At 33.0% G+C, this 24,709-nt stretch overlaps 1 protein-coding gene across 11 annotated transcripts in view; it reads right to left on the reverse strand.

Moving 5' to 3' along the window:
* Positions 1–471: 471 nt before the first annotated feature.
* Positions 472–24,709, reverse strand: part of LOC128209176 (leucine-rich repeat-containing protein 9-like) — a 64,682-nt gene continuing 40,444 nt past the window's right edge. Inside the window, exons 32-39 of one of the 11 annotated variants that reach the window (XR_008256951.1) lie at positions 23,368–23,385; positions 18,949–19,074; positions 17,237–17,257; positions 13,342–13,382; positions 11,049–11,214; positions 9,159–9,381; positions 8,911–8,928; positions 472–4,010 (exon numbers count right to left, since the gene is read on the reverse strand). Coding sequence is in view for 8 of the 11 variants with exons in the window: in XM_052913086.1 (XP_052769046.1) it covers positions 7,546–7,612; positions 9,159–9,381; positions 11,049–11,214; positions 15,582–15,605; positions 17,237–17,257; positions 18,949–19,074; positions 23,368–23,385 (645 nt within the window). In the remaining 3 variants the exon portion in view is untranslated. Of the gene's footprint in view, positions 4,011–5,471; positions 5,496–7,250; positions 7,613–8,423; positions 8,453–8,910; positions 8,929–9,158; positions 9,382–11,048; positions 11,215–13,341; positions 13,383–15,581; positions 15,606–17,236; positions 17,258–18,948; positions 19,075–23,367; positions 23,386–24,709 lie in introns of those variants that run through there. The other 10 variants (XM_052913093.1, XR_008256952.1, XR_008256950.1 and 7 more) reach the window with 10 other exon arrangements.

The raw sequence follows: 24,709 nt of genomic DNA on the forward strand, positions 1-24,709 counted from the left end.
AAATATTAACCCCATGTCATATTTTTTTCATAAACTCAATAGTTTTTATCCGATTATTACGAAACTTTGTCAGAATACTTGTCTACATGTCGTCTTAAAAATTTGTGAATATGGGTAACCTCAGGTCAAAAACTAGGTCACTATGTCAAATGCATTGGCCTATTGTATTAAAAATTGAAAATCATTGTATCCAGTATTCATGCTGTAAGGAAATGTATTGTACAAAGCAATCAAGTCTTCATTTCTCCCAATCATACATACACACACACACAAATGAAATAAATAATATTGGGATATTCAACTCCTGCTGAAGGGGGGATGGAGGTTGGGGTGTGGGACAAAAAAATCAGGGGGTTCACTCATCCTCATCAGGGTATATGGCATGAATGCCATAATAACATGGGGTTACCAAAAATATGTTTCCCTTATAGAGAGGTTAAACTCACTAATATGCAGACTTGATCATTCAATGTGATTTTATTTTCTCTATTCAAGATATAAAACATTGTGATTTGCACATAAACTTTACATTAAAACATGTATATTATAAATATAATAACTTCATTAATATACATATCTAACAATGGACGGAATTTAGGATAAATGAACATATAATAATCATATAAAGGCCAAATAAAAAAAATGTTTGTTTCTAATTTCACTGCACCCAACGAATAGGGTAGATAGGTTGGGATTTATTTTTATAAGATATTTCGTATGTTTTGTCACACTTCAAAACAGCCCCATACGGTATGAGTTTACTTGAATTATGGCGTCTTTCTCAAGTAAAAAAAAAACACCAATACTCACAATAAGAAAAAATAAAAGTCTCTAGGCAAAAATAAAATAAGGGTCAGTGAGGTGTGGGAAGAAAGGGCTTATCAGTACTTCAGAAACAAACACTTTTATTTAAAAGCCTAACAGAGTTGAAACAAACGTCTCATTATAAAACAGTAATTTCAATACATATCCAAGAATAAAAATATTTGCACCATATTCATTTCCATGTGTCATAAATGTTAATTTCTTAACATGAAACAGACATATTAATCATTTACATGGTTACACATAGACTCTCAACCTTAGAGCTAATATTCAGTAAGCCTCAAAAGTGAAAAATTATTTGCTATAAGAAGAGTGAAATTGATAACAAGAGTGCTTTGATTTTCAGATCAGATAATGGCCAACTTGGAATAATGGCCAACTGGAATAATGGCCAATTTGGGATAATGGCCAACTGGTTCAAGATTTTGTACTACAAGGATTGCAATGCTGATAATACCAAGGTTTTCATCACGGCTTCTAAAAAACGGCAATTTGCCGGTCTGGACCGATTTTGACCATCATGATGATTAACAAGTAGCAATTTTTATAGTTATTTACATCTTTTTGTAATGCAACAGTTATATGAAAGTTATAAAGGTATCAAAATATAAGAACTGCCTGGTCTGAGTCTGAAACTCAGACGTAAGTTGTAAGTGAATGTGGGCCCTGTCTCAAATATACCATGGCTAACATTTTCCAATGCAAGGGGTCAAACTATAATGCCAGACCTTTAAAAACTGTAAAACAATAAGTTTCCAATTCCAGCAATCAATACCAACAATCGATACCAACTAATGACAAATACGGGACATATCAGCAGTTTCTTTGAAACCAACAACAACTAAAATGGGCAAGAAACTAATGCTTAATACCCCGGGCACCACACCCTGTTATACATGTACACAAATCCTGCATTTATATCACAAACATTCTGTCATTGTCCATAAATGCAATAGTATTTGAAAATATTGGTGTGATACTAATAGTATTTTTCTTTAATTTAAATATGTCTTAAATATAGGTAAAATAAAAAACAAAACAAAATATCACACTGATTGTTCTGTCCTTAAGGGACTTAATCACATATTAAAAGGTCAGATATAAAAAAAAAACATATTTTGTGTGAAATTGGAACAAAACGCCTGCTTCACTGATTAAACGCCACAATAAGTTCAAATAAGAGCTCTCATTGACGTTATTAATAATTATCATTTTCGAAATGTGACAGAAATGCTGATTGCTCTATTTTGCAAAAATGCATTAGTAATACTTTTAAAAAATTATTTGTTTTATGCCTCAATTTACAAAATTCTGTTCAAAGCGTATCTGCTAGGTACTGTTTGGTGTTTTTAAAAATTAAACATAAAATAAGTCAATTTCAAACATACGTTAAATTAAAAAAACAACGTAAAATAAGTCAATTGCAGCAAAAGGTTAAAAACATCTGTGAGCGAATCCTGACCCAACAAATAAACTAATTCTCCGGTACCTCATTTAACCTATCATACAGTATTTATTAGTGTTCATAATTATGTGCTCTTAAATTAAACTGATATTGGACATAAACTGACATATTTTGTAATCTTTAAAGGTGAAAAAACCTTTTTTGTTATAAAATTATTGTTAAGAGTTTTACGTTTAAACTTTTTCAAAATCATTTCAAATGGTACTGATATAATATGGGGCCACCAGGCATCTCAAATTCACATATTTGTGGGTCAGATTTCTTAAAACTAAAATTATGCAAATGATGTGTTGCTACTCCTGTTCTTGCACATGGAAAAACAACAAAATATTTAAAAAATATCACATACTTTTAAGAATACTTAAAGTAATAGTGCTTTTAGTTTAGATTTTGGCTCAGTTTTGTGAATGCTCTGGAACAATTAAATATTACATCACAATTTTAATACTTTGGCATACACATAAAAATAGTGTCTGTAATATACAATGAAATTAATAGCAAATTTCACTACAGTATATACAGGTTTAGCAGTATGTACATAGTTTAACATGGTTTAACAGTTTTATGCATAGTTTAACATGGGTAAAATAAATCTGTTTTAAGGAATGTTAAATGAGAATGCTTATTTGATGGACGGAATATTATCTGAAACATCCTTAACAAACTATAAATAATGATACACTCTGAACAACTGTGCAAGCTTATCACAGAAACATCTTACTAAATGTAAACAAGCCACAAAGGAAGTAACTTTTTACATATCTATTATTTTATTAAGTGTAAATTGCCAAGTTACATTGTAACCTGTCTATTTTACAAGTAGTGTAAAATGCCAAGATTGTAACCATGTCATTTTACAAGTAGTGTTATAAATGCCAAGATTTCAACCATTAAGTTTATAAATAGAGTAAAATGCCAATTTACATTGTAACCAGACCGTTTTACAAATTGAGTGTAAAATGCCAAAATTGTTTCCATGTGCTTTTACAAGATGTGTTAAATGCCAGTATTTTAACTGTGCGATTTAACAAGTAGTGTAAAATGCCAAGACTGTAACCATGTAAGTTTAGAAGTAGTGTAAAATGCCATGTTACATTTGTAACACCATTTTACAAGTAGTGTGAATTGCTAAGCTTGTTTCATGTGATCTTACAAGTTGTGTAAAATGCCAAGTTACATTATAACCATGTGATTTTATAAGCAGTGTTCAATGCCAAGATTTCAACTATGTAAGTTTGTAACTTAGTGTAAAATGCCAGGGGCTATGATTACGAACAGTCTCAAGTCCAAGTCTTGACCCAGACTCAGAAAAGGACTTTTTTTAAGGAACTAAACGTAATATTTATTCCATTTCTATTACAAAAAATTATGTTACAATATAGTAAAACATTCACATAGTAATATATTTCAACAAATTTCAACATAAATGCTTTGACAGAAGAAATAGTACAAAGAAATGAAGTTTGTAATCACTGCCCCAGGTTACATTGTAACCATGCCATTTTAAAAGTAGTGTAACATGCAAAGATTGTAACCACGCCATTTTACAAGTAGTGTAAAATGCCAACATCATTCAACAAGTATTTTTAATGTCAAAAGACTTTTCATGTAGACCTTGGTCAACACTGCAGGATTCCCCTCCTATATCTGTTGAGTTGACAGTGAAGTAAGCACCATTAGTCACAGGAATCATTTTCTGTTGTTCCTGCTATTATTCATTCTGAAAAAACAATATTTTTGTATATAGTAGGAGTAATTATTACATTTACACAAGTATTAATTATTACTTCATTTACTCATTTTTAGGAACCAAATCCACAATTTAGCATAACAGAATAACACTGTTTTCAATATATATCTTTATCTAATCATGTTATCATACTTATTTTGAATACATGTGGTTTACGGTAATAATGATTAATATTTTAAATATATAATTATCAAATAATAACTAAGGCAAATGCAGCTGACTTGGTTACTGTAAGAAAGCACTGATTTAACACATATGTGCAGAACATGCAATATATAATGGTACATTCTTGTACCAGATGGGAGACAGGAACATCGTGGGGCATTTATGCCAATGATTCATTTTTCAGTCATCCAAGGGCTAGAAATTATTAAAGCCAGAATTATTGGCCTTACTACACCTGTGTACATTGTATCCTTCAACATGCATGCAGTACCAAGTTTCATGGGAATATTTTGAATGTATTTTCTCTCTAATGGCTACGGTTAATGTTTTTGCAGGATGGTGACAGATACCAATGCCTTGACAATATTTATCAACTTCTATCAACTTTTTTTATCGTAGAAAAACAGACACCCTTAAAATGGCATTTATTTTGTCAGATATTGTACAAATAAGTTAAATCAAACTGGACACTCTGAAACCCTTAATGAAATTGGTCTAAGTGTGCTTTCTAAATTCATTCAAGATGCTGTGTAAAAAAAATGGGTTTGATCATACTTCAGTGAAAGAAAACATATGTATACTACTGATTAGGCCAAGGAAAAATGATCCTTAGTTTCTCAGGCACATTTTAAAACATTTGGTAGGGAGAGCTAATCTTTTCTTTTAAATAAGATCTGAAACCATTTTCATCACTTATAGACTAAAAATATGCCAAAATAGACTAAAAATATGCCAAAATGACACATATTTAATTTTGAATAAAATTATACAATTACAGGAATTGCATATTTATTTTTTTTCATTTTTCATTGAGAAACCATTTTTTTCATATAAAATATGAAGCAATTTATCATAAATTATGAACTAGAAAATTTCACATGTGAAAATTATACATATAAAGATGTTGAACCAAATGATATATTTGTTTTACGTAATATGATAGGAATATATGTCATTAATCAGAAAACAATTCACCCCAAAATCACCATACTTTTGCTAACAAAAATAAATAAATAAAATAAATTTTGTGGAATAAAAAAAAAGAAGTTTTAAGTACAGAAAATGAATTTGGCTGTGCCTGATAAACTAAGTATTATTTTGTTTGGCTTTTAAATTACTCAAAGTGAACAAACCATTCATTTATTACTCTACAATTATTATATATTGTTCCTGTTTCTCTACAGTATGAGTTTCGCTACAATTATATATATTACATTTGTCCAATATATTGTGATAATCTTGGGTAAGTTAATCTAAGGCCTTTACCTCGATTCTACATTTTGATTATATCTGCAATTATAAAAGGTGAAATTTTGTAGCATACAGAAAAAATTGACTTAAAGGTGAAGAAATTAGTGCAAGCCTGGGGCTGTTTCATCAAAAATACCCGGTGTGATTTCAAATCTACCTAGGAGATATTAAATACCAGTAATAAAAGACCCCATTTTCATTAATAGTGTAATACAATGTAGTTAGTGTTTAGTTTTGGACTTTAAAATGATTAAGTTTGAAGGCTGGGCACTGAGCCTGGCGCCATCTTACTGTTTAGAAGACCAAAATGAATACAAGCTAGAAGAAAACTTAGTGTTTAGTGCAAAATGCCCTGTGAATAACTTTACGTTACTATTAGCCAGTGCAGATGCATGAGCTTCTTAACAACTCACTTTATAAAAACAAACTTATGACTAAATTGAAATTTGGCCGTTGTTTCGTTATTAAATAGAAATTTGGCAGTTTTGTTATCTGCTTTGGGATTTTTAGTTGTCAGAACTTTAATATGAATCTGTCCAGCTATCCTATTGTCTTTTGCAAGAGCCTGGACATCCACAAGGGCCTGAGTTATTACTGCAAATATTTTAAATCTGTATATCCATTTAACAGATGGCCACAAGTTGACTTTTTTTCAATTCCTAAACTTTATTTTTGACTTAGTTTCTGAAAAAATTCATTTCCCACAAATATATAGCAAAAATGACCCTAAACGAAACAAGGCTAGTGCACTGTCGAAAGAGTCTCCTAGGTTTGTCACCGAGTCCTAAGGATTTTGATGAAACTTAAAGCATCTTCGTGAACATTTTCAACCAAGTGAAAAAATGCTTTGTTTTCTAAGTTGAATATATAGAAAAATATTAATGTTTGCACACCAAAAGTACAAAAATAAGCAAGAAAAAGGTCAAAATCATGAAGGCATATGAATAAATTTGATAAAAAATAAAAAAAAAAAAAAATATTGGTTGTTAAAAAATCAAGTTTTTCCACTTAGTTGAAATTTTTCACACAAGAAGCTGAACATAGCCCTAGATGATTAAGAGAAGAGAGTTTTACCTGCAAAAAGATGCAAAAATAACAAAAAGTGTGCTATGAACTACAATGTGCCAAACAACTCATTAAAGCCACAAGAGAAAATCCACAGTCTTGCAAACTCTTAGTCACAGGTTGTGGAATGTATTAGAAGGAAAAAAGGCATATGTTAACCCTTAAGCTGCTGATGGCGATTTTAAAGGCTTTGCAAACAGCTTGGAACCAGACCAGACGCCGAGTAACTCGGCGCCTGGTCAGGTTCCAGCTGTTTGCCACTCAGTCAATATATCCCCAAAGTTTTAAGTAAATTGAAAGAAATTTAAAATAAACCAGACAACATTTTTGAGCAGACGACAATTTACCCAGCATGCAAAGGGTTAAGACATTAATAAGACAGTCTTTTGCAGATTGATACATGTATAGTTTTTTTTAAGTATTAAGCAATAAATAAATATATTGTTTGTTTACAACTCCCCCCCCCCCCAAAAAAAAAAAAAAAAAAAAATTGTGTTGAAAGGTTGGGATTTTTTGTTCATTTCTTTATAGGTAAAGTTGAGTCTTAATATCATTTTCACACTAAGGACCACTACCCTTTAAATGTCTGAAAATTCATAAACTAGAGTGTTTCATAAAACACTATTTTAAGCGTCTTTACAGTGCAAGAAACAACTGAAAAATATACCCCAAACTGAAAAAACTATCAGGGCCTCTATTCACTAACCTCTAGTCTAATTATGAGATTCAGACTCAGAGAAAACAAGATTTTAATTGAAAAATAGCGGTTTATGTCACAAAAAAAAGTTCAAAATCAGGCACACATCCTAGTCACATAAAAGATATTTTGAAACATTTAAGAATTCGCTTTTCTGAGCCTGAGTCTGAATCTGACAGACTCAAGATGTAGTTAATAGGGTCCCAGAACTAATTGTCCAGTGGCAATGAAAAGGTAGGTTTGGCAGTCAACAAACAAGGGTCAGTAAGGTTACTGTAAACAAACAATATTTTGTTACGCTTCAGCGGATTGTGAAAGAAAGAATAATTATTGTGAAAAGACTGGCATGTCATGTCTGAGGGCAATAAATAACTGATAATCCTGAAATCTTATCCTGAAATATCATAAACGATAAACAATTGACTGTAAATACTGTGAAATATTTTCATATAAGATCAACAACAAAAATGATTATGGAAATTTCTATACTGTTTGTTTAATGAAATTATTAAATTTGAAAATAAATGTTGTCTACGTGGAAAATTGACTTGCCAATGACTTTCAATTAAATTTAAACCGACATATTGGTGTTATAAAGTATAGACATTTTAATTAATTTCACACAAAAATATTTTATCTTGCTTTCTTATGGATCTTGGCTCTAAATTAAAAACCTGAAATGTTTCTTTATACCTTAAATACAACTATTATATATTATCTTTTAAAGTAATATTAACAAAACAAAAGCAATTACTTTTCAAGCCAAAATGCTGCTTGGGTAGCAAAGTAAGCCATAAACTTTTTCAAACATTTTGCGCTCAATCAAAATCCAAATATTTGTAACAAAAGCAGAGCGGAGTAAACTCATCTGTTGCATATTAATTGAAAAAAGGGCAGAACTCAACGATTTTTTTAAAGAGTTATGGGCCTTGCTATGTATTATGATTGTGCATATTGTCTCTGGCAACATGTGTACCAAGTTTCATTGGAATATCTTGAACCGTTTTTGAGTTGAGGCCAAGGTTAAATTTTTTGAGCAACATGTGTACCAAGTTTCATTGGAAAACCTTGAACAAATTTTTGAATAAAGGTCAAGGTTAAAGTTTGTGCGCAACAACGATGATGACGACACCAATGCTATGACAATACCTTTATATTTATTCTCCGAAAAACAGAAAAGCTAAAAATTCCATTCCTAGACTTACTGGAGTGGTGGAAGGTTTTGAAAAAATATCTGGAAATGAAAAAAAAAATCAAAAGTTTCATCACAATAGGTGGTTAACAAAAGAAAGAATTGTGTGAAGCAAAGATCCATAAGAAATACTTAAGTTGTTATTCAACATCTTTAGCAAATTTAATTTATTTTCGTTTTACTGAATTCTTTATGCTCGATTGTGACGAAAGCTGACTGCTTAATTATAGAACCATGCTTGAGAAATTTGTACTGGTGTCCATTTTGAAAGGCCAGGAGAAAGTACCCCCGGTGGGGATTCGAACCACAACCTCTTTGGTAAGAGGTGGACACCAGTATACACCAGTATTCCAGTAGAGCGATCTCAACGACATATCTGATTATAAGTACCAAAATCAAAGTAAGATTTTTCTGATTAGTAGAAAAAAGCAAAAAATTAGCGAATTTTGAATGTAAAAATTAGGGAAATTATTGAATTATAAAGCAAGATATCCTCAAACCTCAACATTTTCCTTGCACTTGAAATTACAAAAATGTTTGAAAGTTAAGACAATTTTTTTTTTATTGAAATGTTTTTCCGACAAAAAGATCACGCGTTTTAAAATTAATCAAATGTTAAAATTGCAAATAGAAATATGATGACCGTAATACGTTATTAACTACCATTATAGCATTATGTTGTTAGCGACTTTTAACACGTTTAAACATTTAGACACCCTCAGACATGCCGTGATTTTGGGATCGCTACCTTGTCAACCACTCAACATACTCGGCAGTTTGCGAAGACTGAGAAGCCACATAAGGGATTTGGTTCAGATAGAATTGTGCCCTGTTTCCGCTGTTTGTGTACGTGAAGCCTCCGTACCCTGTTCCCCCACTGGGCTGTTGGTACATGGTGTTCGTTCGTCCGAGTGGCGCTGGCATTCCACTTTCTCCATTCGCTTGTTTTCCACCTCTCCTTCGACCACCACCTAGAATAAACAATTTATTCAAAACTATTTCAAGTGGTCGAAATGAGCACAAGCCCCCTAGCCCTGCACTGAAAAAGTGCTTTATCAAGGCTTGTTCAAATTCTTGGCTTTATACAGCTTTGCTTATTCAAAAATGTATGAATATGAATTTTGGCTTGTTTGTCTACAAGACTTATTTCTATGACTGTATTTCTACAGTGAAGTTTACAGTAAGATGTTGATAAGGCCTAATAAAAAAATACATTTGGTTCGGGTCACCCGACTCTCCCTACGGAACAGGCACCGACCCTACCGTTTGTAGAGTCAGTTTGAAAATTTTTTTTTTATTCTTTTTCAATATGTAGTTTAAAACCTTAAATGCTTGTACAGAAGATAACTTTAACACCATCCCGCTGCTAGGATATAAAATGACATTTTTATATAAACTTTATAAAAAAAAAAAAAAAGCCTACCTACCCTACCTATTTTTGAAAAGGATGTTACCCTAACCAAACAAAAAAAAATTATAGGCCTAATTATGAAATATCAAGCTTGGTGTATCATATCATTTTTTAATAAAAGGGTGCTCTAATATATAACATGAATGCACAAATCGCTCATTGTAATGGATCAAAGCTGGAAATTGCTGAAGAACTTGCACAACATCACCGACAATGATATAACCTTGCCAGCATTGCATAAAAATACACTAGCTGGGTTTCAATCGTTTGTCTTATAACTTAATAAGCCATGTACACATCTTTATGGTGGCGTCATTCCATGAGCAGTATCTGCATTTATTTCCAATATTTACTCTGATTTTCTTGTTAATGGGTAGGCAATGTGGGTTTGTTCTTATAATGTTACAAATATTTAAGGTATATTCTCTTGATTGATTTATATTATGTAAGCAAACTGCTTTTTCAAAGTTGTAAACCGAAAAACTAAAGTGGCATTAAAAGGTTACACCACACTATTAAGTATAACAGTGAAAACGGCAAAAGGAGCATATGGCAACAATGACAAGAAGGCTATGACAACAACAAAACATTTTTTTAGCCTTGTTTTGTTTATTGGAGTTTATCAAGATGTGTCCGCGCTCATTAGCTGCATTTTGGCTTGACCCCGCTGTGACGCCGTCACGACTTAAATTGTGTTTTAAATGCCATAAGTGGTGACATGAGATAGAAGTGACAGCAATTCACAGTCAAATCCAGACATTGGAAGACTTGAAGAAACAGAGTGAGATACAAGAAATCTGGGTGCGATACCCAGTGTAAAGCACCGATACACTGGCTATAACTTTCCTTGGTTGAACCAATACTGAGTACACTTTTCCAAGCATAACCCTTTAAATGCCGATCGCCTGGCAAGGGAGCTACTTGTGCCAACTTTAACGTCTTTCAGTATGACGCGGCCAGGAATCGAACCCACAACCTCCCACTCCATAGGCAGAAGCCTTAACCACTAGGCCACGGAGAGGGAGTTTTTGGGGTCTTTTAAATGCCGAGCGCCTCGCAAGGGAGCTACTTTTACCAACTTTTAACGTCTTTCGGAATGATGCGGCCAGGAATCGAACCATCGACCTCCCGCTCCGTAGGCAGAAGCCTTAACCACTAGGCTATGGAGAGGGAATTTTTGGGGTCTTTTTTGAGCCAAGAATCTTTTCCATCTTTGACCAGCCTCACCTCTCTGAGCGTTATCTTGGGCAGTTGCCTCGTCATAGAAGATACTTCCATTCCAGAGAGGGGATGTGGCCAGCTGCATGTTGGTGACCTTGACCGGGATTTGTGCCTTGTACTGCCCGATCCCTGGTAAGGAACCATCTGCCGCCCCTTGGCCCCCAATGCTGGGCTAAAAAATTGGGAATATAATAAGCATTTAGCAACTTAATTTGGATTTTATCAACATTCAAAATGTTAATTCTGATAAAATTAGCAGGTCAGCACTTTTAGCAGATAAATTGCTAGAACATCTTGAAAATACGTATGTATTCAAGTCAAATCTCAATGTTAAATTATTTTACCACAAAAAGGAATAGAATGAATGAAAAACGTGTATGTTTTTACTCTTTAAAATTTGTATTTTCTAATTTAATGTGCTGATAGAATTATTTTATCAATTTTTTAAAGAAAACTAATTATAGAGCAAAAAATTGTACCTAAGTAATTGGTCAAACACAAAGTTGTTCTCAATTATATTTTTTCTATAGAATAAATTTTCTTTGGAATTATGACCAAAGTTTTTAATCAACATATTTTATGAGATAATGCAGTTTTCAAATAGTAAAAACATAACAGTACACTATTTACAAAACCTTTCATGTCATGTTTTAAAATGACTATATTTTTTTTAAAAATATTCAGGCGGCAAAATATTAAATTTTAATTACCGGGTATTATATATAGTAAATACAACAATTTATCTAATTATAGTTCCTTTTTATTACCGGTAGGTTTCCAAAATCCACTATTTAAGGAATTATCTACAAAAGTGCTTGAACTATGCTTGTTGCATATGGTGAATTATGATATTATACAGTTTAGCCTCAGAACATAACTACAGCTATAAAATGACCTGGGGTGGTATTCAATATGCAACTTTTAATTTAATATTATGGTCATACATGATTGACTTCATTCACTCTATTTGTCAGCTATTAATAACAAGCGATCCGATTAGCTACATCCTTCATAGATCAAATTAAGACCAATATTGAATACCAGCCCTGAACCAACAGTTATACTCTGACATTGGACAGATTAATTTCATTTTTGACAATAGTGTGACAATGTCTACTTGACAAGGACAGTGCTTTGGTCACTGACACCATTGACAATGGGAGATAACTTGCTTACGGCAACCTGAATCCTCGATAAATACCCTGAACCTAGAAAAATAATACATTAGCTATATCAATTGACATGACACTGAGCATTGACACCCTTGTATGAATTTTTATTACAGTGAAACCTGTATTAAGTGGCCACCTTCGGGAAAATGTGGCCACTTTGGGAAAATGTCAAAGTGGCTGCATAAGACAGGTGGCCACTTACTCCAGGTGGAAGATTTGTGCACTGCTAAATAACAAAATAATTTAAGAGCTTTATTCAAGCTAATATGTATTGACTTGGATTCATTGCATTCAATAAGTTCTTTTTTTAACAATGCAAATTAATTGCCAACGGCTGGTATTATATATGCATTGAGCATCTGATTTAGTCATGTCAATTCCTCTAATCTTATAAGAAATGCCTCTAAAAGTACCATTTTCTCAATTTAAAACAAGTGGCCCACTACAGCATATGGCTCTACTGGCATGACCTTTTAGGAAATTCTTTATCCAAAGCATGTACATACTAGTAGATATACATGTAATACATTAGAAGGAAAGCAATCAGTGATCCGTATGCTTTTACTAAGGGAGACAAATGCTACAATAATACACAGCTCTGTACAAAGTTGTCTCCCTTAGAGTATACTTTTGCTTTGGCTGCAGCATTTCAAAGGCCATAATCCAGTGCATGCATGGGCGGATCTGGTTAGGTTAAGAAAGGAACCGAGCCCTCAGGGATATCTTACTTCAGTACAAGTTTGATTGAGATGCAATCAAATTTGAGACTGCATCATGTTCACGAGCAATTGTTTACGGACGCACTGATGCACCGATGACATACACCACGCCATGGCATAAGCTCTTCTGGCCTCTGGCCAGTAGAGCTAAAAAGGAAACTAACAGAAGAAAACTTAACTTTAAGGCCAAGAAAAAAAAGAGGCAAGAGGCTGAAACCCACCTCTTTGGTACACAATATCAGGGGTATATTACTTTCAGTACTCAGAACACAATAGTGTTGTTCCAGGTAGGCAGAAACTGAAAATTATTTACATAATAACTGTCATAATCATTCGTTTTTATTTCAAATCCATGGGGAGAGGGGGGTTACAACCTCGTACAAGAGACCGTTGTCCAATTTCTTTTACCTGATCGAATCAGGAGTTGGAGACAAATGGTATATGGTATCCTAGCAATAACACAAACAGCTAGTATTAATTAAATCATGGTATTCTAGCAAGTGCCAGCTAATCACAAAATACATAATTGTAGTACCTGTAAAAGCAAGCACACCACATAAGGTTGCCCAATCTCCTACCTAGTGATCTCCCTTGATAGGCAGAGTAGACATCTGCCACCATGTACGAAAAATTGATGGATTTCAGCTTTTCATTTTTTAAGATGTAAAAATCCACCATTATATTTCGTTAACATATTTTTTTTGGTTCAAATCTTTTAAACATTAAATGTTTTTTCCCTAAAAGTTAATATAACTATGAAACCTTTTTTCCCCCTCAAGATTTTGAATGTATACAAATTGCTTTACAAAATTCTCACTTAGTGAACATGTGTACCAAATTTAAAAAAAGGATATCTCATTAGTAAACATATGTACCAAGTATCAAGAATGAATTTTCATTTCGTGAACTTGTGTACCAAGTTTCAAAATTCATTAAGAAAAATATGTACTAAGTTTCATGTTAATATTTTAAATGGTTTCAAGATGTGGCCAGCAATTATGTTATTCTCCACAACAATTATATGTTGTTGCTGTCAACATCAAGGCTACGAATGAGCCCTTTAGACTTCTTTCTTCAAAAATCACCAATAGATGAGCTAAAAACCAAAAATGAATTGATCACTATGAATTTTAACACTACTGTATGTGTGATCTATGTGAGCTGCATTAAAATGACATATTATATCATTTTCATTTAAGCGTGAAGAGTATTCTAGTGAAATAAAAATATCTCACATAAAGCATTACTTAAGTTTACTCATGCGTAAATAAAATAATTCTTTGTTTCCACTAACCTGATTGACCCTATTTTTTCCTCCCGATCCTTCACAATTTTTTTCCATTTGATCGATATGTGGATTTTTTCAATAATTAAAAAAAGAAGAAGAGTTTATATGAGTAAACATGTTGAAATTTGACGCTTTAATAGATTATAAGTATCTTCCATGGCCGAGAGTATAAGATAGGTTCATTCCGACCCTGCGCGAGGGTCGGGATGAACCTATCTTACATGAGCGGTTATGGTAGATGCTTTTTCTCCCATCTCAGTTAAACAAAATGAAGTAAAAATGTATTTTTTTGCTAGAACTCTTTTGTGCTTAGTGAAAATAATTGCGTACGGATATATGCGATAATTCGTGGTTGTCGAGGATATTCGCGCAGTGATACAGAGTATGTAAATGGTCTGATCGGTCTTTAAATAGTTCTAAGAAGATTGAAGCATTATTTCTTGAAAGGTGCGTGAAAACTGTTTTCTGGTGACATTTGAAGCAAGAAATAATTAAGTAGCGTTCTAAATATTGCCACAAGACAAGGTTTCCATGATGCGCTACAGACGACAGTCTTCAACAAGGAAGGTAATTACACTGTGGTGACCATTAAAAGAAGTTCCATACGGGCATTCAATTTTATCTTCGCCCGTGGGCAAGATAAGAATTTCTAGCATGGTTAAATTAATGGATCTACTTATCTGAGGTGGGAGAAAAATTCTTCTACAGTAGTAATAAACCCGGATATACAGATTATTTGCGTAAAATTTACTTCTTTTCGTGTTTAAATACTGAAGATAGGAATTATCTTTATGATAATCATAATAAACCATTTCATATTTATCAAAATTCAATTTAAGTATGCATTTTAGCTTAAATCGAAATAAGCTACTTACTCGTATTAAGCTTAAGAAGTTTCGAGATATTGGCCTCAGGTTCTTAAAGCTGCACTCTCACAAGATTGAACGTTTTGACAACTTTGTTATTTTTTGTCTTGGAAGGAGAAAATTTTTGCGAAAATCCATGAGAACCAGTTATATAAGAGTGCTGACAAAAATTGGGTTTTTTTATATTTAAGTTCAAAAATTGATGTTTTGTGCATCTACGATCTGATTTTTTGTCAGCAATTTTATATCATTGGTTTGCAGATATTTACGCAAAACTTTGCTCTTTCCAAGAAAAAAAATAAAAAAAAGTTGTAAAAATGGTACAGCTTTAAAAAAAAATATTAGAAAGAAAAAAGTGATGCCTACCTTCCTACCCTTTTTTTGGAGATGATAGTGGAAACAAAGATTATTTTTTTAGCCTTATAATGTAACTATGTAGCTGCTAGATAATAAAATATGTGAAATACTTAAGCATATGATTCCACCCAACTTACATCAAAAGAGTTTAATACACTTCCCTGAAAATCAAAGCATGAAATAAAATAACATTGCATTAACCAGCTTAAGGTAACTCACTTAAATTAGTGAAGATATCCTTATCAATTAAAACTACATACAGTCGGAACCTGTTAGCTCAATTCAAGGGGCCGGCTGAATTACTGCCTCGCTTAAATCAAGTTGAGTGGGAATACTTACAAAGAATAAAACAAAATTGGTCGTTTACATGCAGTTCATGCCAATGAGGGTATCCAGCCAAGCGATATCGAGCCAACAGGTTTCGACTGTAGCAGTATTTGAAATGATTCCAGCAACAACAAGAGCTGTTGTAAGACAGCGTGCTCGACTACACTGCTTTGTCTTAGAAGTGAATACAATAATGATTTAATATATGCAAAGTTATAGAAGCAGAATTTACAGAATGTAAACAGAAAGCTCCATAAAAGACATAAAATAAAGTCTTCATAAGTAAGGGGTTGTAATTGTGACAATTTGTAACAGATTATCATTTTTTTTCAAAAAAACAATAACAACATTTAACATGCGGACGTATGGTGGCAGCATTCATGAACTTCAAGGATGAAAATATTTAAAAGAGCCAAATAGATATATGGGGAAAACTATCATAAAGTCAAACAATTTTACCAATTTTAAACAAATATACCGGTAATTGTTTTTACTGAAGATACAAGTTCAAAGAATGATCTCATCTAAAATATCATGAGACACATGTTTTCGATCCTTGTGTATCTCGGCAATTATTAAGGGCAGAGTTATGGGTCTTCCTTAACATACGTGTTTTGTCTCTGGAAACATCTGTACCAAGTTTAATAAAAAAAATCTGAAGTGGTTATGAGATATGGCAAATGTTAAAGTTTTTGCATAATGACAATGATAAGGCTATCGCAAAAGCTCTTCTTTTTTTATCTTAAAAAAACCCAGTATATTCAAAACCCGTTACTGGTAAAACAGAGAAAATTTTCCTGGATATACAGTACACCATAATAATTCAACACACTCATAAATAGTTTTTCATTCTGTGAGGAAAATATTTTACAATGTGAACACCATACAATGGACTTACATCTATTGTTGTGACATATTTCGGCTGAAACTGGTCATAAAAGAGGAATTTGAAACATTTTCTAAATTATTATTTTTTGCTTACACACAGTCATCGAAATTAGACTTTTGGATGAGCAAGCCCGAATTCTTATACTATTGTTTAACATCAAATTTTTCAACAGGCCCTGCTATATAGAATTCAGAATTTGAGCAAGCCCGGAAGGCATTTTACCAGTGCAGGGCTTGCAGGCTTGTGTTAATTTCGACCACTGCTTACACAAAGGTCTATCAAAAACATAAACAAGTTTTAGAAACTGATATTTCTAATAAAATGCAGGGGGCCGCTTCGATAAAGACCATAGTCTATTTTAGATGTAAATTGAAATTAGTCCATTGGTTAGTTATTTTTACCGTCCAATCAAAGCACTTGGATTCTAATTTTATAATTAGATGAAATCTTGGGTTATTAAATACGGCCCCTGGACTTTAGAGAATTAAGGAAATTGAGACAACATTGTTAAGAAATGAAATAAACACTAAAAATATGTCTAGAAGACTAACTATAATTAAAAAGAGTGGTTTTTACCTTCCGTATGAAATCTAATTCCTGTTATAACAATTCATGTTTAATTTGTAAGCTTTTGTAAAGTCAATTCATAGCCATTTGGATGATTTGGTATGATTCTCTTATCAATCTATGAAAGATAGACTGCTTCTATCGACAGACTGGTCTTGCATTTGTTAAAATTTAACGTGATTGGCAATGAATTTAACAGGCAAATAATACAGATTTAGACTAAAACCTATATTTCCTGCTAATGAAATTGCCTATTGGCCTTCATAAAGTACTACGCTTAATCATTATTTTTTGTAATTCTATGGGTAAACAGACGTTACAATTTGGCTCCAAGACTGCTGAAAACAGGTTATAATCTAAATAATTTAGAACACATTAGGTAAAATCTAAATGACCAAGAAGGGTTCACTTGTTTCGCTCTCTCCGCCTGCCCCATCCAACCCTTCTTAATCATTAAGATTTTACCTAATATGTTCTAACTATTGCATATATATTTTGTTGCAAATTACAAAATACAATTATCATTAAATATGAGTTAAAAACAAAGTAAAAAAGATCACCCTATTTTGTTTTATGTCTGAAAACACTAACTAACTCATTATACTAAGGTAAATCTGGGCACATTCGTATCCTTTTAGCAAATTATATCAACAACTTTTTTTCGACAAATTGAGTAAAAAAAATGTCCAAAAGAAAAAAGAATTACCGACGAGTGCCCAGACATAGTTTTTTATGACTATTTCACTGTTACTGTAATGCATTGAACTGCATTTTCAATATGATACATGTACAATGCATGCCATATGTGCTTTTGGGGTACTACAATATCAAACGTAGTTTGTTACCTTGGAAATAATTATAGGAATTTGCTTCATCTGTAAGAGGAAAACGGAACGTTACAGACACTAGGACAAGAATGAAAATTGTCTTTTCATGATTTATTTATGAATGTAAACCGAGAGTTAACTAACACAGCAAACGTCAAATGAAAATATCTTGTTCACTTCAAACTGGGTCGGTGTGATATATTGGTGCTATCAGTAAAACACACAAAAATAAAACATCCCTTAAACTATACCACCATGCTCTTGCTTAAAGCTGCATTCTCACAGATTGACCGTTTTGACAACTTTTTATATTTTTTGTCGTTGAATGAGCCAATTTTTGCGTAAATGTCTAAGAACCAGTGACATAAGACTGCTGACAAAGAATCAGATCGCAGATTTTCATATATAAGTTGGAAAATTGATGTTTTATGCCGAAAAACTCTTTTTTAAAGCCTTAGTAACACTTTAAGCCACACAACTTTAATTTTCGAACATAAATATTTAAAACTGCGATCTGATATTTTGTCATCAGTCTTATATCATTGGTTTCCAGATATTTACGCAAAGCTAAGTTTATTTCAATTCAAGAAATAAAAAAAATGTCAAAACAGTCAATCTGTTAGAGTGCAGCTTTAATATATCATGCAGTTGATTCCATCCACCAATACGCAGAATTTCGACAGTCTCAGAGACCACTGTTGAGGCCTCCACAAATTTTATTTTCTAGGCAGACTTTATATGTTTGGAACACCTTAAACCGGAGGGATTCCAACAAATTTCCCTGCTCCAAAGAAGGCATTTAGGTAAAAAAAATGGCCAGTTAATAGTTTCCACGCCTCAATATATCACACCTTTTCACACTCTGATATTTCCCACAATTCCGCCTGTCCTTACCTGCTGGTCCATAAAGTAGAGTTCCGCCTTCGCACGTTCTTCCTCTGTTACGGGAATTCCGTCGATTACCAGCAGATTCTTCAGGCGATAGACGAGCAGCGGGCGATGTAGATGGCGTCGTGCAGCCTGCAGATAGGGTTAAGTGATTATAGTTATTGTACTGAGCTTTTGATTTGGTTATTCCGTACGGTTTTGATAGAATCTATGTAGACACAAAAAGTTCTATATGAAAATGACAGGTGTTAAAAAAATATGCGGAAAAGTGTTCTCATTTCTTTAAGCATAAAAGAAACACACTGAAACTTTCACCATTATGTAAATGTCAATGTAACCTGGCCCAAATTGTAATTTTTTGTACTTCTGACTGCGTGAAACATTACATGACATAAGTATACTTTTGATGATAGCATTTCAAACCCTCAATCAAAAACCTGATGTTCATTACGTCAGGTCAAATTTTGGTGGGTGTGTCATCTGGAAATGAGCGTCGAACAGAGATGAGATGTCAAGTTGTGTTTTAAATGGGAAGTCAAGAACAGAAACAATGAAAACGTTAGATCATATGGAGATACAGCAAGGATTAAAGATGGACAGCAGAGAATAAGTGATGAACCACTCACAGTGTGCCTGACCATATCAATTATCTCAAATAGCAAAAAAGCAAGTCAAGGAAATTCCTGACAAGGATCATTGAATATACATTTCACGAAATTCAGGAAAGATTTGACTGTAGTCACAAAACTGTGAGCAATATTAATTCCTTATGAACTCAATATGAGCAGATTTGGTTGCCAGATGGATGGCTACGATGCCAAGACGATGAGACATAAGAAAGATTAACAATGTAGACCGGGTTACGTTGAGTGACATTGCTATAGACTAAATTTCTTTTGTTAACATACCTATGACTTAAAGTTTTGTTGAATTGATATGCTATATTTTGATTTACTTATTGTGGAACTATCAGCGTGTTTTATATATGTTTGAAGAAATGAAAGTGTTTTATTAATATTCTTCAAACTTTAGTCTTTAGATATTATTTTCATTCTTTTAAAATCTTGCCATAATGTACACAATGTTCTTCAATTAGAATGTTAAGTTTTCTAAAGTCTGCAAACTATCATATAATTAAATAAAAAGCAAGGAAAACAACATGGTAGGGTGGGGTGGGTGGTGTAAGGGGGGGGGGGGGGGGGATTGTTGAATATCAACTATAGATATACAGTATTGGGAGATTAAAGAAAGATATGACATAAACTTGTAATGAACAATGTACATACATTATAAGACATACTTTATACTTTAATGACATTTGATACAATGTTCAAAACTTCTCTAGATATTTACTTTTATTATATGCTTTCTGGTGGTGTATCGAGATTCATCAGTAAAATAAAAATGATATTTCACTGTTTCAAACATTGTAAACATCAATTTTATATTTTTCACTACTTTTGAAAATTTAGTTCATTCTGCTTTTCAAATCAAACAATTGAGTATGCACAGAACCGTGACAAGATATCAACAACATCATAACGCCATTTCGAAAATTTCATTGCACACGCATACAGATTGATATCTAACAAATTCAATTTATGTCTTTAAATACTGCTTTTAGGCACATAATAAAAAGAAAAACACTATAAATCAGTGAAAGATGGCAATATATTTCACTTGGTGAACACCAGCAGTGAATATTTCACACGTGTCTAAGCCACTCTTGAAATTAAACTTATGGTGCTCACATGATGAAATATACTATGATCTTACACTGCATGTAACAAACAATAATCTTCTCTGTCATATTATTCATCTTAAAGAAAGGTGTACTTCAAACTGGGAAAAAATTCAATGCTTGTCTTCAGGTGAAAATGGGCAGCTTTAGGAATTCTTAAAACAAAATTTAAAGCATTTGCAGGGTTCAACTTCAACAAAAATTACAAACCATGCAGTATTAGAAAATAAATCTACAAACTAAAAAAAAAGCATGGCCCCAATTTCTCAAAAGTTTCTAAGCATAACAAGTTTAAGAACCTTATTTCTATTACCCAAATTTCAAACTTAGTCTCGATTTTACTAATTAGCAAGGGCCATAACTCTGGTTTTACTAAGTCTAGCAGGAAAGGAAATCTAAGGTGCATAACTTCATCAACATTTTCACAATCCCCTGTAGGTTATATAGTTTTGGGAGTTTTGAGCAACACAAGTCTGCAATTGTCAATTTTTGCTTATTCAAGGGCAATAACTCAGGGTTTACTAAGTGCTGTGGGGATCAAAACCACAGGCTCAAAACTTCATCATCCCATTACCATGCCCCTAAGGTTTCTTGATTCTAGGTTATACATATTTGGAGTTTTATGCAACACAAGTCCAGCAATGCTAATTAAAGGGCCATAACTCTGGTTTACTAAGTGCAGGGGGGAACAAAACCCCAGAAGCATAACTTCATCCCTCATGAACATTCCCCTAAGGTTTTATGCTTCTAGATTATATAGATTTGGAGTTTTGAGAGACACAAGTCCAGATATGCTAATTCAAGGGCCATAACTCTGGTATTACTAAGAGCAATGGGAAGCAAAACCCCAGGTGCACATCTTCATCACCCTAGTAATATTCCCCAAAGCATTTTAGTGAGGACATTAAAATTGGTTTATCAAGATTACCATAATGATAATCTCCTACTCTAAGAATGTTAATTTTACACAAATTATACCAAAACAAAAATAGTGAGCTTAGCTTAATCCGTTTATTAGGGTCTTAAGATGTATCATGAAATTGAGGCCATTAAAGCTGCACTCTCACAGATTGAACGTTTTGACAACTTTTTTTGTCTTGGAACGAGCCAATTTTTGCGAAAATCCATGGAAACCAATTATATACGACTGCTGACAAAAAAATAGATCGCAGAATTTTATATTTAAGTTCAAAAATTGATGTTTTATGCATTTTTCTTAAACCGGAAGTAACGGTTTAAGCCATAAAACATGAATTTTCGAACAGAAATATGAAAATCTACGATCTGATTTTTTGCCAGCAATCTTTTATCATTGGTTTGCAGATATTTATGCAAAAATTTGATCTTTCCAAGACAAAAAATAAAAAAGTTGTAAAATTGGTATATATGTGAGAGTGCAGCTTTAATAAGTAATTGGTTGGATTACAAGTAAAGGTTAACATAAGTGTATACATGCATTTTAGGGCCCATGATTATGAACAGTCTAAAAGTATAAATCTATACTCTGACTCAAAATTATTCATTTTTTTTTTATATATATTTTACCTTTGTAAACAAAAATAAATGTAAAAAAATTGTACGATGTTAAATTGTTATAAAATTCATTAGATTTTCATCAGCAAAACTTGGCAACAAGGAAAGTCACGGACTGGATGGCCCAGTAAGGTTGGGATGACTCAGAGGTAGAGTGTCCACCTCCAGGCTAAGAGATCCAGGGTTCTATCCCTGGTCAGGGAATATTCTTGTGACCTCCCACATGGACACTCAGTACTGGTGAATTTGACCCAGGAAGCAGTCTCGAGAGTGTTTAAAATAAGATGTAAGCTTGTTACGCAATTGAGCAAAACTGGTATATACTAAGAAGCAAAGTTACAATGTAATGATGATTTGCCAATTTGCAACTAGAGTCTGAACTATGACTTAAGACTGTTCGTTATCGTGGGCCAAGGTCTTGTAATATATATTGTCATTATATTTGAGGGTAGTAGTAATTGTTGTTAGAAATACTATAGAATGATTTTAGTAAGCGAAGATTAAGACAGTACAATAATTCATGAGAACAAACGCATTGAAAATGGATGCTTACAATAGTCCTGTCATTTATTTTCAGTCTACCAAGGGGTTTCAAACAAAAATGTTAAGACAGATGATGGGCCCTTTAAACATAAGAACATTGAATGCAAACTGTTAAAGTTAACATTAGTACCAAGTTTCATGATAACAGCTTTAACCCATATTGTATAAGTTACGGCTTACAGTATAGTTTTTGCACAATGCCAACGACCACGACAACTATGTTGTCGTTGCTGTTAATGACACCTGGAAGGGTTGGACAATACAGGCGAAACCTGTTGGCTAGATATCGCTTGGCTCGATTTCCGCTTTGGCTCGAACTGGATGTCAACGACAGTTTTTGTTTTATTGTGGGCAAAAGCATTCCCGCTTGACTCGATATTCACGAGGCTCGAAGTATTTTGACTGGTCACTGGGATATTGAGCTAACGGGTTTCGACTGTATCTCAAATTATTTTCAGCAAAAAACAGACAAACTTAAATAGTATACAAAGGCTGATATGTATACAGAAGACAAGATTTGTCATGTGCAGTAACATGCATTGAAAAGAAAAGTGAGCCTTGGGTAAAATGCATTGTATACAAATAGATTCAGAATACGCCAAACTTACTCTTGCAAAACACCATGCCTTTAATACAGTGAAAATAAACACAATTTCTACACGTTTTCTAACAAATAATCAAGCAAACAACTGACATGACGCTATCAGAATTTAAGGAGTTGTTTTAACATAATAATATATATCGTCCAAACATCAATGTTTAATCCTCTTTTTTTTTGTTTTAACAATTATGCATATAACAAGAAAGCCACAGAGAAAACACTCAACAAGTATTCAATTTAGAGATATTGGCATTGCTATATAAATGTGTGTATTGTTTCTGCAAACATGTGTAAGTTTCATTAGAATATCTTTACCAAGTTTCATTAGAATGTCTTAAACAGATTTTGAGTTATGGTCAATAGTATAGATTTTGCTAGCTTTCCCAGCTGCCGCTGCCGTTGCTAAGGACAACGACACAAAAAACTATCACTAAAAGTTTTATTTCCTAGAAAAACAAATACGCTAAAAATAAATAAAACCAGGGCACTTTAGCGTCATATCAATTACAAAACTGAAATTTAACTTAATGATTCAGCATTTTATTTGTTAAAACATCAATTTACAGACATATTGACACACATAATCCCTCATACCCATTCCACTCTGTCCCCTCGGAACTAGAGCCACAGAAAAAACATGTAATCGTAAAAAGTAAAGAGCTACTTCCAGCATCAAATATTGTTCAATGTCATGCTGTGTTAAAACTATTGTACTTTGTTATGAGCACTATCGAAAGCATTTACTATCAAGTTCCTACAAGTACAGGCAGCAAGTTACGTATATGACCAATCCTATAGCCATACCCACCTCCTTAAAAAAATCAATCAAGACCAAAATTAATCGGAACATAATCATCTATCACAAAAACCATAATAATATCAACCAAAAATTCCAAGAAAAAATATTCCCCCGAAGTACAATTATTCTAATTATTAAAAAGAAAAAAATATTTTTTTGGAAAATTATTACTGGAATATGTGCTTGATATTTAGGTTTTTGTGAGAGATGATCATGTTCCAAATAAAAAAAAAATTTGTAGGGGGCTGTGGCCATAGGGTGGGTCATGTCAACGTAACTGCCACCTGCTTACAGGTGGCTCTTTGGGCAAAGCTCACACCAACTCTCGTCTGTTTTTATTCAGTCGAACAAGGGGCATAACTCAATAATTATTAAGCCCACAGTGATGCCCCTTGCTGTAAATCAGCGTTTTATATAAAATCTGACAACATTTGTAACATGATTCAATTGATTATCTTGAAGCTGCACTATCACAGATAGACTCTTTTGACAACTTTTTAATTTTATGTCTTTGAATGAGCCAATTCTGTGTAAATGTCTGAAAACCATT

Source organism: Mya arenaria, chromosome 11 (assembly GCF_026914265.1).
Source record: "Mya arenaria isolate MELC-2E11 chromosome 11, ASM2691426v1".
Lineage (NCBI taxonomy): Eukaryota > Metazoa > Mollusca > Bivalvia > Myida > Myidae > Mya > Mya arenaria.